Source organism: Thamnophis elegans, chromosome 1, assembly GCF_009769535.1.
Source record: "Thamnophis elegans isolate rThaEle1 chromosome 1, rThaEle1.pri, whole genome shotgun sequence".
Lineage (NCBI taxonomy): Eukaryota > Metazoa > Chordata > Lepidosauria > Squamata > Colubridae > Thamnophis > Thamnophis elegans.
In genome coordinates this window covers 25,201,021-25,215,201 of record NC_045541.1, presented here as the reverse complement: position 1 = coordinate 25,215,201, position 14,181 = coordinate 25,201,021, and the positions used below count along the sequence as shown (strand labels likewise).

General features: G+C 42.4%; 1 protein-coding gene across 2 annotated transcripts in view; it reads left to right on the top strand.

Annotated features, from left to right (window-relative positions):
• The window catches only part of LOC116503317 (rap guanine nucleotide exchange factor 4-like), a 97,201-nt gene that overhangs the window by 63,853 nt on the left and 19,167 nt on the right, over positions 1–14,181 (top strand). For both annotated transcript variants that reach the window (XM_032209777.1, XM_032209694.1), the window contains 2 exons: positions 5,413–5,559; positions 7,554–7,651. In XM_032209777.1, coding sequence (XP_032065668.1) covers positions 5,413–5,559; positions 7,554–7,651 — 245 coding nt within the window. The remainder of the gene's footprint in view (positions 1–5,412; positions 5,560–7,553; positions 7,652–14,181) is intronic.

Below are 14,181 nucleotides of genomic sequence, written 5' to 3'. Positions count from 1 at the left end.
ACACACTAAAATAATTACCATATTCCCCCCCCACCCTTTTCTCGTGACCCGTCAAAACCGTGCTCGACTAAACCGCGCCCAATTAAACCGCGTCGCTAACATCATCAACAGGGCGACAACAGCCAGCGCGGAGAAAGAAGGGCGCTTTAAATAGCGCTTTGAAAGCAAGCCGATTCACCTTAAGGTAAGGGTTAGGTTTAGGGGTTAGCTTTAGGGTTAGCTTTAGGGTTAGGTTAAGAGTTAGGGTTAGGTTTAGGGTTAGTTAAGGGTTAGGGTTAGGTTCAGGGTTAGGTTAAGGGCTAGGATTAGGATTAGGTTTAGGATTAGGTTTAGGGTTAGGTTTAGGGTTAGGTTAAGGGTTAGGTTTAGGGTTAGGATTAGATTTAGGGGGGTTAGGTTTAGGTTTAGGGGTTAATTTTAGGTTTAGGATTTACAGCGTGCTTCTGTCTCCGCGCTGTTGTCGCCCTGTTGATGACATCAGCGACGCGGTTTAGTCGGGCGCGGTTTAGTCAAGCACGGTTTTGTGGTGGAACCCCCTTTTCTTACCCAAAATTCAGAAATCAGTACTTTAAACATTAAATAGAAGACATTTATTTTGCAGAGTAAGACATTCGCTTACTGGTAGTGGTATTTTTTATTTCTGTCATTTTCATGGGCTCAGAATGCTCCGACATTAGCACTCCCTGTTGCATCTGGGCACTGGCTACACGTCTCCGCAGCCTCAGATGACATCAGTTACATAAGGTTATGTACCTGTTAGTTTGTCTCTGCAATCGGGGGTTTTGCTCGTGAGGCTACTTTGCAAGATAAGGTATCGGCCAGTTGCTAACTTAGCAGTTCAAAAGCATGTAAAAAATGCAAGTAGAAAAATAGGGACCACCTTTGGTGGGAAGGTAGCAGCGTTCCATGCGCCTTCGGCATTTAGTCATGCCGGCCACATGACCACGGAGAGTTTTTTTTTTTTTTTTAGTTTTTTAGTTTCCTTTATTTGTATGCCGCCCTTTTCCCTGGGGGGACTCAGGGCGGCTCACAATTCAAAAAAGGGGGGGGGGGAAGACAAACAGTCTTTAACAACATGTTAAAAAAGAGCACAACAGTCACACAGTTCGGGTGGGGCTACAATCTTAACCCCAGGCCAGCCGGGACAGCCAGATCTTTAAAGCGGCGCGGAAGGACTGGAGGGTGGTGAGGGTCCGAATCTCCACGGGGAGTTCGTTCCAAAGGGTTGGAGCAGCCACCGAGAAGGCTCTCCTCCGGGTAGTTGCCAGTCTGCACTGGCTGGAAGATGGAATTCGGAGGAGGCCTAATCGATGTGATCGTATTGGTCTAGTGGAGGTAATTGGCAGTAGGCGGTCTCTCAAGTACCCAGGCCCACTACCATGAAGGGCTTTATAGGTGATAAGTAGCACCTTGAAGCGCACCCGGAGATCAACAGGTAGCCAGTGCAGCTCGCGGAGGATAGGTGTTACGTGGGTGAAGCGAGGTGCACCCACAATTGCTCGCGCGGCCGCATTCTGGACTAGCTGAAGTCGCCGAATGCTCTTCAAGGGCAGCCCCTTGAAGACATCTTCGGACAGCGCTGGCTCTTCAGCTTTGAAAAGGAGATGAGTACTGCCCCCTAGAGTCAGGAGCGACCAGCATATATGTGCAAGGGGGCAACCAAGATATTGGCAGTTTCACAACCGCGGTTCTCCTCTCAGTCCCCCCCCATGTATAAGACAATCCTCCATTTTTAGGTAAATATTTTAAAGAAAAAGTGTCATCTTATACACAGAAAAATATGGTACTTCACAGTTCAGTAACTTCTCAGCCTGGTTGTAATGTAAAGGTAAGCCCTTGACTTACAACCACAATTGGAACCAGAATTTTCATTGCTAATCAAGGTGGTTGTTAAGTGAGTCTCACCTGATTGTACACCCTTGTTTTGCTGGTTGTTAAGTGAATCAGTGCAGTTGTTAAGGGAAACATGCAGTTGTTCCATGAATCTGGCTTCCTCCCCAATTGACGTTGCTTGTCACAAACCAGCTGGGTAGATTGAAAATGGCATCACAGCAACTGTTGCAAATACAGGCTGATTGTTGCCCAGCTTCCAAATTTGATTCATGTGACTGTTGGAATTCTGTGACGGTTGTAAGTGCGAAGACCGGTCACAAAAAAGTCACTTTTTTTTCAGTGCTGTTGTAACTTTGAACAGTCTCTATATGAATAATTGCAAGTTGATGACTAGCTATAATACTAAAATAGAGACATCTTGATAAACTATCATATGTTAAGAAATTCCTTCCAAAGAACAGAGACCTTTTTTTTATTAAGATGCATTATGACACTGTCAATGTCAACTACAGTATATTCATATCCAAAATTTTTAAACCTGTAAAGATTTTCAACAATTTGTTCGTCTTGCTGGTTTCCCAACATTTATTGTAAACCCATTACAGGCACATTTAGGGAGGGGGACCAGGTGGGAAGAAATAAAGTTTTCAGGTCATCAAAGGAGAGATTACAAGAATGCTAAAAGTAGGAATCTTATTCGTCCACAACACAGCCAAAAAATATAGCTAAACTAGGCTGGGAGAAGTAAATGCTTCACTAGTGACATACAGCATCTCCCAAACACGTTGTTATGACCCAGGTGGTCAGGGAAAGGCAGGCCTCTAGAGCAGGGATCGGCAACCTTAAAACCTTAAAAGAGCCACAGAGGTCCTAAACAAAAGCTCCCCGTTCAATTCTGGAGCCGACCAGAAGTTCAGTTCCCCCATCATAGAGTCTCCTCCTAGCGCAAAGTCCTTTTTCCACTACCTGTCCAAACCGAAAGCCCTATCAATAGTGGCACCAACTGGTGACAGGGAGCCGCAGCAGAGGGATGAAAGGGCCACATGTGGCTCCAAAGCCACGGGTTGCTGACCCCTGCTCTAGAAAGTCCTTTATTTCTCTCAACAAATGTTCCAGCAAACGTCCCTCTGAAGACCAGTAAGGCTCCACCATGCTACCTCAAAGGCAGCCATCCGCAGTCCTCCCCCCCAAAAAACAGCCCCTATAGTACAAATAACGTCCCCAGAGTAAGGACACGCTCATAGGGCAAGGTCCAGGGTTCCAAGGCCAGTCCACAAGGCAGAATCCAGTCACAAGACAATGGCAGTCTTCAGGTTGAAAAAAATCCAAGACAAGAAACAGTTCCAAAGGCACAGAGAAGCAAAGTCCAAAAGCGGACCAGAAGAGAAGGGCTAAGGGCAAGACAAGACAGAAGGCAAAGACCAGTCTTCCAAGTGAGGCAAGGCAAACTGCAACAGGCACGAATCAAGGCCAGGGGAGTGTAAGGCAAAGCAAACAATTGTTCTTGGCAAAGACTAACTCCCCATGGCTTCCACTTAAATGACTGTACTCCAGGTTTTCCTTGTGAGGAGGGGTAGGGTGATCTCCTCTCGTGTAGCCTTGCAGCCATTCTCTGGGTTTGCCTACACTCCGCTCTCGGTGCCCTTGGATCAAGTGGGGGAGGCAGCTGTTCCTCATCAGAGGGGGTCTGCTGGCTATCAACACCACTGCATGTCAGCAACCGATCCTCCCCTGTGTCTGTGAGGGCAGGCAGCTCTCTGTCTGGTCCACCACCTCCCCCAATGCCTGAGGGGCTCGGGGCAGCATCGTCCTCTCCAAATATGCCAAGGGAGATGTACCACCCCCATCAGATGATCCCCATTCCAACTTCTCCTCTTCCAAACCAGGCTCCAATGGGGTCATGACACACATTAACTGTAATGGAAACATGTCAACGGTGTCTAGGAAGGCACTTAAAAACAATAGTGGAGAGATGGCTGTTGACATGTAGATGTGATATGAGTAGATAGACTTAAACTGAGAATTGAGACCTAAACATTCCATGTCCCAATTCTTAGTGATGTCAATCCCTATTAACAATCCAGAACTGTAAGCTCATATTGTTTTAGGTTTCAAAGTTGGTATCTTCTTTTCTTATCCACGCTCTTAAGAACTCAGGGCCATTAAGGCAGGCCTACAGTAGAAACCACAATGATGTCACAATACCCTTACTAATGACTTGAATTAGGCCAGTTGCATAATTAATGTCATTTGCATGATGATATCATGACTCAGTTAATAACTACCCACCTTTCCTGTGGACACCCTTCTATGCACACAAAGACAGAAACAAATTAATCACGTTAAGGGGGAAGATGAAAAAATGAGTAAGCCTGAGGAGAGCATTTTGGCCTACTATCCATCATTCTAAAGAACTGTCACTGCTAGCGTGGATATAATACCTAAAGATATTATAGAGCCGAGGTGGCGCAGTGGTTAAATGCAGCACTGCAGGCTACTTCAGCTGACTGCAGTTCAGCAGTTCGGCTGTTCAAATCTCACCGGCTCAGGGTTGACTCAGCCTTCCATCCTTCCGAGGTGGGTAAAATGAGGACCCGGATTGTTGGGGGCAATATGCTGACTCTGTAAACCGCTTAGAGAGGGCTGAAAGCCCTATGAAGCGGTATATAAGTCTAACTGCTATTGCTATTAGAACTAAGGTATTAATTCGAATTTAGATATTAGACCTAGATTTAAAATTAGTCATAGAAGTAATGAGTAATTTCCTAACAGTTGGAATAATTAATTGGTAGAATGACTTGCCTCCAGAAGGTGTGGGTGCTCCAGCGCTGGAAGTTGTTAAGAAAAGTTTGGACAACCATTTGTCTGAAATGCTGTAGAGTTTCCTGCCTGAGCATGGGGTTGAGCTAGAGGACCTCCAAAGTCCCTTCCAACTCTGTTATTCTTAATGAGAGGGCAATTATTATACAATGATACTGCATCAGGGATGAAATGCTACTGGTTTGGACCGGTTTGCTCGAATTAGTAGTAAAAAATTCTACCGGTTCGCCTGAACTGGTAGTTTAAAAATGCTACTGGTTCGAACGAACCGGTAGTTCCGACAATGAACTGTGCGACAATGAGCTGTGCCGCGGGATTAGAAATTGTGCAGCATAGCTGATTGTCACACAGCTGATCCTCCGGTAGCATTTTTTTCCTACCAGTTCAGGTGAACCGTTAGCTCCAACAATCAGCTGTGCAACAATCAGCTGTGCCGTGTGATTTATATTTGCTAGAAAGCAGGAAATCCTGCTTCCTAGCTAATCTAAATCCCATGGCACATCTGTGTCCCCCCCTCGCTGTTCTTCTTACCTTTGCAGACTCAGAAAGGGATTCTTATTTCTCAATTTTTAGCACTGCACAGTAGTACCTGCGGTGCGTATGTGCGCAAAGCGCATATTTGGCACACATGCGCGCGAAGCAAATAGATAGCAGACTTCAGAGCATTTTACCCCTGTACTGCATCTTAACAGTATCTTGTTCCACAGAATGAGGCAGGTTTTTAGGGGCTCTTTCATAATGTGTTATTTTTGTCTCAAGTTTTATTCAAGGTATACTGTGTGGATCACACGTACACCACCATCCGCATTCCAGTTTTGTCATCTGTTAAAGAAGTCCTCTCTGCAATAGCCGACAAACTGGGCTCTGGAGATGGCTTGATATTGGTCAAGATGAGCTCAGCAGGAGGTAAGGCAGCAGGATAACTTGCCTGAATATATCCTGAGGTGGCAAATCATGGTGGAATGAATATACTGATTTTCCCAATATTTCTCAAATTGAAAATAACAGGAATTGCTGTCCATTATCTCTGAAGGCACCAAGGAAAGGCTCACCTTAAAAGTTGATCTATTAGTAAAGGTGTGACCAAGTATATATTAGTCCTTTTTAAGGCCTATATGGTATCTGCTGGTTGCTCTTGTCAAAATAGGCATAGAAAACATGAAAGAAGCAACCTTAAGTGATATCTGTTAAATAGCAATAGCACTTAGACTTATACACCACTTCACTGTGTTTTATAGCCTCTCTAAGTAGTTTATAGAGTCAGCCTATTTCCCCCAACAATCTGGGTCCTCATTTTACCCACCTCGGAAGGATGGAAGGCTGAGTCAACCTTGGGCCTGGTGAGATTTGAACTGCCAAATTGCAGACAACCAGAAGTAGCCTGCAGTACTGCAGTCTAACCACTGTGCCATTACAGCTCCTAAATAAAAGATAAAACTTCACTGAGGAGCTAATTCCTTGAGGCAATATGGACACATCCAGGCAGATTTCTTAGCGTTAAAGGAAAGGCTGATCGTTTTATTGTCACCGTGATGATTTTCCAGCTATCCAATTTGCCTGAAACCACAGGATTTCCAATGTCTCCCATTCATATTTTCATCAAGTCTGACCCGCCTTAGCTTTTTGTGTTCAGTTAGACTCAAATAGCAGGTGACTCCACCTGCTATCAATTATATATTACGTTACTTTACTTCTGTTACATTAGTATTCTGTTTCCCTATTAAAATTCCACACCCAAAACATATCCGTAATGTTATAATCCGTTCTTTAAAATGGGAATCTGTTACCCAATTAAGTTTCTTGTTATAATTTGAGCTCTTCTCCACATTTGAAGGGACCGCCCTTGTATCTGTGATTTTCTTATCCTTGATCTGTGAATTTAAGTTTGCCAAATAGACATCAGATCTTGTTATCTGTGATAAAAGATTTTATATCAATTCAACTTGGGAAGAGCATGTGTGTTTGTGTGTGTGTGTGTGTGTTCCTGTTCATGTTCTACACATGTGCAACATATTAAAAGAATTTGATGCATTTTTTTTCTTTTTGCTTTATGCCTTCAAATCAGTGTTGACTCTTTGACAACTGCCTGGGATAGGCCCTGTAGTTTTCTTGGTAAGATTTTCAGAAGTAGTTTGCTTCTGCCTTCTAGGCTTGATAGTGAGGGACTGTCCAAAAATCACCTAGCTGACTTCATGACTAAGGTAATACTAGACTCCCTGTCACCTGGTTTTTAACCTGGTGCCTTAACAGTGGTGGGTTTCAAAAAAATTTCGAACCTACTTTGTGGGTGTGGCCTCCTTTGTGGGAGTGGCCTGCCGGTCATGTGTTTTCTCTCTCTCTCTCTCTCCTCTCTCTCTCTCTCTCTCCTCTCTCTCTCTCTCTCTCTCTCTTCTTTCTTTTGTCTCTCTGTCCTTTTTTCTTTCATCCCTCTCTCACTTTTTCTTTCTTTTTTCTTTATTTATTTCTTCCTTTCTTTCTCTTTCTCTCTGTGTGTGAGTCTGTCTGTGTGTGTCTGTGTGTGTCAGTGGTGGGTTTCAAAAATTTTTGGAACCTCTTCTTTAGGTGTGGCCTGCTTTCCGGGTCCACTGGTAGAACCTCTTCTAACCAGTTTGGTAGATTTGACGAACCGGTTCTACCCAACTGGTGCAAACTGGCAGGAACCCACCTCTGTGCCTTAACCACTACATCAAACTGGCTCTTTGTTGCAAGCATAAAGTATGCTGGTGAAGTCAGGGATGTTTTATTCACTTTTATTCACTATTCACGTTTGGTCTGTTCACAATACTAGATTGCTCACTTGTTTACCCAAAAGAGTTGATTTCAGTGGAGAGAAATCCATTCTGTAATGTTCTGGTAACATACCTGCTAGTTTAATTTTCTTCTGCTTTTCATTTTTACAGAGAAGGCGGTTCTCAAACCTCACGATGTTTCAGTGTTTACAACACTCAGTGTTAATGGACGTCTCTTTGCTTGTCCTCGTGACCAATTTGACTCCCTGGTATGTATCTTTGCTCAGTCAGTTCCAAACATCTCTCAGATGAGAGACAATTCTTTCATGTTACCTTTACGCTAAATAAGATAAGCATCTCCAATTCTGTGTAGCCAGGGGTGGGCTTCAAAAAATGGGTTCTCTGCCCAGTTACTGAGTGGGCGTGGGTTTTTGCCTTCCCCAGGCTCCAGAGGCCTTCCGGGAGGCCCATTTTTCCCCCTCCCTGAGCCTCTTTGCAGTCCCTACACTTACCTCCCATCCAGTGGTGGGTTTCAAAAATTTTTGGAACCTCTTCTGTAGGTGTGGCCTGCTTTCCAGGTCCACTGGTGGAACCTCTTCTAACCGGTTCGGTAGATTTGATGAACCAGTTCTACCGAACTGGTGCGAACCTGTAGGAACCCACCTCTGCTCTCATCCAAAATGGGCCGTGTGGAGGCTCCTGGGAGGGAAGGGTTGGGCAGGGCCAGTGCCGGGTAGGATTTGGAGGTTCTCCGAACTGGCCGCAACATTAGCTACGGATTCTCCCAAACCCGGCCAAACCTGTAGCAGCCCCCTCCTGGCTGTAGCTTTGCAATAAAATATCATTTGAGGCTTTGAAGAAACTGTATCTGTGCAAAAGGAGAGCAGATTTTTTAAAAAGTAAGTAGATTATAAATATTTACTGGTTTCATATTAGCTATCCAAACCTGTTTTCTATGAATACATGGCAACAGTATGTGATTAGTTAGTGATTTACACTAAAGATTGACTTGATTTGATAAAGGCAGAAAATATGACAGTGAGATATAATTTTACATTTACTATACAAAAATTATTTTGGTCGTATAATAATTGTAAAAATGTATGTTCGTTATGACTTAAGCAGTACCGTATAGCCTGGATTCTAATAAACTGTAGGAATACAATAAATAAATATTTTGAAATAGTACCATAGGGCTTATTATTAAAGTTGACCACATTTGAGATATCTTTTTTAGTTGTATCCATTTCTGACTAGCTCCGTATGATATAAAAGATTCTAATATTTCTAAGGAGAGTTTTGAGGTATGTACAGTATGTTATCTTCCATCAGCATTTAAGGATTTTTGAGTGAGCAGAAGACAATCTAAGTATTTTTTTTAAAAAAATAGAATAGAATAGAATAGAATAATAGAATAGAATTCTTTATTGGCAAAGTGTGATTGGACACTAAGGAATTTGTCTTTGGTGCATATGTTCTCAGTGTACCTAAAGAAAAATAAAATAGAATATAATCATCCATCAAGGTGCTACTTAACATTCATAAAGCCCTCCATGGTAGTGGATCTGACTATTTGAGAGACCGCCTTCTGCCGATTACCTCCCTTCGTCCCATCAGATCGCATAGAGTAGGCCTCCTCCGAATTCCATCTGCCAGTCAGTGCCGACTGGCGACTACGCGGAGGAGAGCCTTCTCAGTAGCAGCTCCGACGCTTTGGAACGATCTCCCCGTGGAGATTCGTACCCTCACCACCGTCCAGACCTTCCGCACAGCCCTCAAGATCTGGCTATCCCGTCAGGCCTGGGGATAAGACCCTAATCTCGCCCCACCCGAATGCTGAATGAATGTTGTGTTTTATTGTTTTATTTTATTATATTCCACATTTTCTTTTTGTGTTTTGTCTTGCACTCCCTTCCTACAGATTGTAAGCCGCCCTGAGTCCCCTCAGGGAAAAGGGCGGCCTATAAATGTCAAATAAATGGAAAAAATGAAAGAATCATAAGATACAGCACTTAGTGATAGTCATAGGTTACTAATAAGCAATCAAATCATACTAGGAAACAAATGAAACAGTATAAATTTTAAAGATATAAGAGAAATCATCTGAACATATATGACTATAGTTTAAGAAAAACCAAACTTGAGTGTATTCATAGAGTTTTTCAGTTTAGAAGGAATAATTGGCATTAATGGCTAGAGTTTTTATTTTCTATTATTACATCTGCTTTGAGGCATAGTCATGGCCTTCCCACCTTAACTGGGCCATTTGCTTTGAGCAGTCAGGCTGAAAGCAGGCACTGCGAAGATAGTAGAGATGATCCTTGTTTAGCGACCATAACTGAGACTGGCAAATCAGTCATTAAACAAAGAGACCACTAAGTGAAACTGTGGCTATGCTTATGAGCCTATTTCAACAGACCTTCCACAATGCAAAGTTACTTTTTCATCCACCATCATAACTGTGAATGATTCCTAAACCAAATAGTCACTAAACAAGGACTACCTGTACGAGAAGGCAGTTTTCAGCTCTATTTGCTCATCTCTGCCTCTACCTAAGTAAAACCACCCTGCTGGGAAGGTGGTGGGCTCATCCCAATATTCTATTGAAATGAAGTATTGAACAAAATAATTGCCTATTATTCTGCCTACTCCTCTGGGCACCTGATAGCAATGAATGGGCCACAAGCGTTCCTCTCTACCCTACCTTTGCGAGGGCTGTCTAATACTTTGTCCTTAGAAAATAGAGTAGTAACATGAGATGCAATACAGTATATGGTATATATTTCCTAGGGCTGTGCACTATTGAATTCAAAGGTAAGACAGTTCTTTGCAGTACCCAAGTGGCTGTAATAGTACCTGCCTATGGCTCTTGATCCCAAGAACATCTTTAGACAGAATAGCACTGCAGGTTTGAATACAATTCTGAGAAGAGATGTGGCTGGTTTAAGGAGTTGCAGATGGGTGCTGTGTCAGTTTCTTACAGACACCAAAGTACCTTTTCCCCTTGGAACTTAAAGTGTGGTACATCCCCAGTGTTTATTGTCTAAATAATTCAAGGTACTCCATTTAGTTTTAAACTAGAAATACAAACAAGAATATCTGAAAAGCTCAGGAGGATCTTCAGCCAACACAACATAAGTGCACGCTTTATACCCAAGAGTACACGCAGGTAGAAGCTTGCCCACCCAAGGATAAAACACCCAGGCACAAACTAAGTAACGTGGCGTATGCAGTACAATGCAGTGAGACATGTGCAGATCTGTACATTGGAGAAACAAAACAACCACTTCATAAACGCAGGGCACAGCATAGGAGAACAAACACATCAGGACAAGATTCAGCAGTCCATCGGCATTTAAAAGACAAAGTCCACATTTTGGACAGAGGGGACCACTGGTTTGAAAGAGGGGTCAAAGGGGCTATCCTATATCAAAATTGAACCGCCCTCTCTCCACAGAGGGAGGATGGATAGGAGATCATCTATCTCCAATCTACAACACAGTCCTTTCAACAGTTCCAAAAAGGCTTCACACCCATTTGCACTACTCAGATGACCCTGAGGACACAGATAAGCCTCCAAGTGGCCTTAATGACTCTCTAAAAGAATGCAAATGACCAGCTGTCTCCAAAGAGTATAAATCCTTCCATTCCCCTCCATCCAGTCGGAGCTGAAGAAGCTTCTTGGATGAGAAGCCAGACATCTTCAGAGAAAAACAAGGAAGTCCAGTTGCCTCTTTAAAACTTGAACGAGAAGCTCCATAGATAGAAACAAGAAGTTTCCAATCTTTTCTCTATGACACAGCTAGGAAAAGAGAGGAGAGAAGAAATGCAGTCTGGTCTGAGCCAGCGTTTGGTTCCATTCTTCCAAATATATTCTAGGATTGTTTCTACTGAACTTCTGGATAGTAACAGCCCATATTTCAATGCTTGTTTAAAGTAACATGAAGAAGAGAAAGAAAACAAATGTGAATGGATTGCACTGCCCTCTGGTGGAATAAAAAGAAACTGGACATGTAGCTGCCTCTGGAATTGACCAACTAAGTGAAACTATTGAAATAAAAGTAAAACGATAAGAGTACAGAACCATTTTTACGTTCACTTTCAAAAGAAAAATCATTCTGGAAGAAACATAATCCCAGAAAAATAAAACTGTAAGCCTCCCTAGTTTTTTTTTTTTAACAGAACTTTTTTATTTTTCTTTAAAAAAAACACAAATATGTCATCATTTGTCAATCATTAAGACATTGAAGTACAATTTTTTTTTGATGTGTGTACCCCTCCCTCCCTCCACCCCCCCACCCCCGCTCCTCCTTCCCCCCCCCCCGACTTCCCAGAACCCGTACACGGTATGGATTTTTAACTAACACAGTCTAAAATCTATTGAGAAAAAAGAAATAAAGAAATTAATGACATTCTGGATTGACCTTAGCTTCTTCTTACTGAACTGACTTTTAACAGTTTAAATCATTTCTGATCTTAAGCATAGGCTAACTGGAATTTCTTAGTCCCGTATTTATTTTGTATATAGTCAATCCATTTTTTCCAGTCTCGTTTATATCTCTCATTTGAATGATCTTTGAGATATGCCGATATTTTAGCCATTTCAGCTAAGTTTGTTACTTTCAATGTCCATTCTTGAATTGTAGGCAAGTCTTCCTTCTTCCAATATTGCGCCACCAACAGTCTTGCTGCAGTTATCAGGTGCAGAATCAAATTGGTCTCTACCACTGTAAAGTCAGTACATATACCTAGTAAAAATAACTGAGGACTAAACTTTATCCTTCTTTTAAAAACATTTTGCATGACCCACCATATTTTTATCCAAAATGCCTTAACCTTTTGGCAGGTCCACCATATATGATAATATGTAGCATCGAGAGAACCACACCTCCAACATTTAGGCTGTACATTCGGATACATAGAAGCCAACTTTTTAGGATCTAAATGCCATCTATAGAACATCTTGTAAAAATTTTCTCTCAGATTTTGAGCTTGTGTAAATTTCACATTTCTTACCCAGATAAGCCTCCCTATTTTAAAACTACTGTGTCAGGAATAAATTACTCTTTCAGACTTGTTTAATGTTTTTTTATGTCGATCATAAGGTCAGCAATTTGGCGGTTTGAATTCCTAGCACCATGTAATGGAGTGAGCTCCCGTTACTTGTCCCAACTTCTGCCAACCTAGCATTTTGAAAGCATGTAAAAAATGCAAGTAGAAAAATAGGAACTACCTTTGGTGGGAAGGTAACAGCGTTCAGTGCACCTTCAACGTTTAGTCATGCCGGCCACATGACCATGGAGACATCTTCGGACAGCGCTGGCTCTTTGGCTTTGAAACGGAGATGAGCACCGCCCACTGGAGTCGGGAACGACGAGCACATATGTGCGAGGGGAACCTTTACCTTTATTGTAATGTTTTAATCATGTTAGTCACAGAAACATGAAATACCAACTGTTCCATCTTCCTTCCTTTTCCTTCAGAAATCCCTTATAAGTACATCTTTTTATTATAAAAGAAGGCCCTTTATTTTGGAAAGCTATCCTTGTTTTTTATCCTCAGGAAGCTTGTTCAGATTTCAGGTTGCCCTTTATTTTTCCAAGAAATATGGTCCGTGTACTTAGATATAAAGTGCTGTCATGTGACTGTGTGCAATTCATAAGTCAAAAAGAATCAGAAATGCTGCTTCTCATCAGCTGTTGCTATTGTAAGCAAAAGCAATAGTAAGCAATAGAAAAAATGAAATTTATTTATTATATTATTATTTATTATTTATTTGTCAAACATGGACAAGATAGCATGTATAAGTATGAACATGGATATCAACCAAGGAAATGAATACAAATAAATGGGGACAGTAGGACAGGGATGGTAGGGACGCTGATGCGCTTATGCACGCCCCCTTTACGGACCTCTTAGGAATGGGGTGAGGTCCACGGTAAACAGTTTAAGGTTGAAGCTGTGGGGGGGGTTTGAGGCTGTAACAATGGAGTCAGGTAGAGCATTCCAGGCATTGACCACTCTGTTGCTGAAGTTGCATTTTCTGCAATCGAGTTTGGAGTGGTTTATCTTGCATTTGTATCTATAGTTTGATCGTGTATTATTGTGGTTGAAGCTGAAGTAGTCATTGACGGTTCCACCACAAAACCGCGTTCGACTAAAGGGCGCTCGCCGAAACTGCGTAGCTGACGTCATCACAGAGCAACAACAGTGCGGATAAAAAAGCACGCTGTAAATGCTAAACCTAAAATTAACCCCTAAACCTAAACCTAACCCCCTTAACCTAATCCTAAACCTAACCCTAAACCTAATCCTAAACCTAACCCTTAACCTAACGCTAAACCTAATCCTAACCCTTAACCTAATCCTAAACCTAACCCTAACCCTTAACCTAACCCTAACCCTAACCCTAACCCTTAACCTAACCCTAAACCTAACCCTTACCCTAACTTGAATCGGCTTGCTTTCAAAGCGCTATTTAAAGCACCCTTCTTTCTCCGCGCTCGCTGTTGTCGCCCTGTTGATGACGTCAGCGACGCGGTTTAATCGGGCGCGCTTTAGTCGAGCGCGGTTTTGTCGTGCCACGGTCATTGACAGGTAGGACGTTGTAGCAGACAATTTTGTGTACTATGCTTAGGTCCTACCGCATGCGGTGCCATTCCAGATTGTCCAGGGCCAAAATTTATATACATCTCTATAACATATTCCAAGAAAATTGATATCCACACAACTTTATCAAAACGTCCCTGACCAGTCAACCCAATACAGCACAGCCAACATAAACCTTAAAAAGGATTAT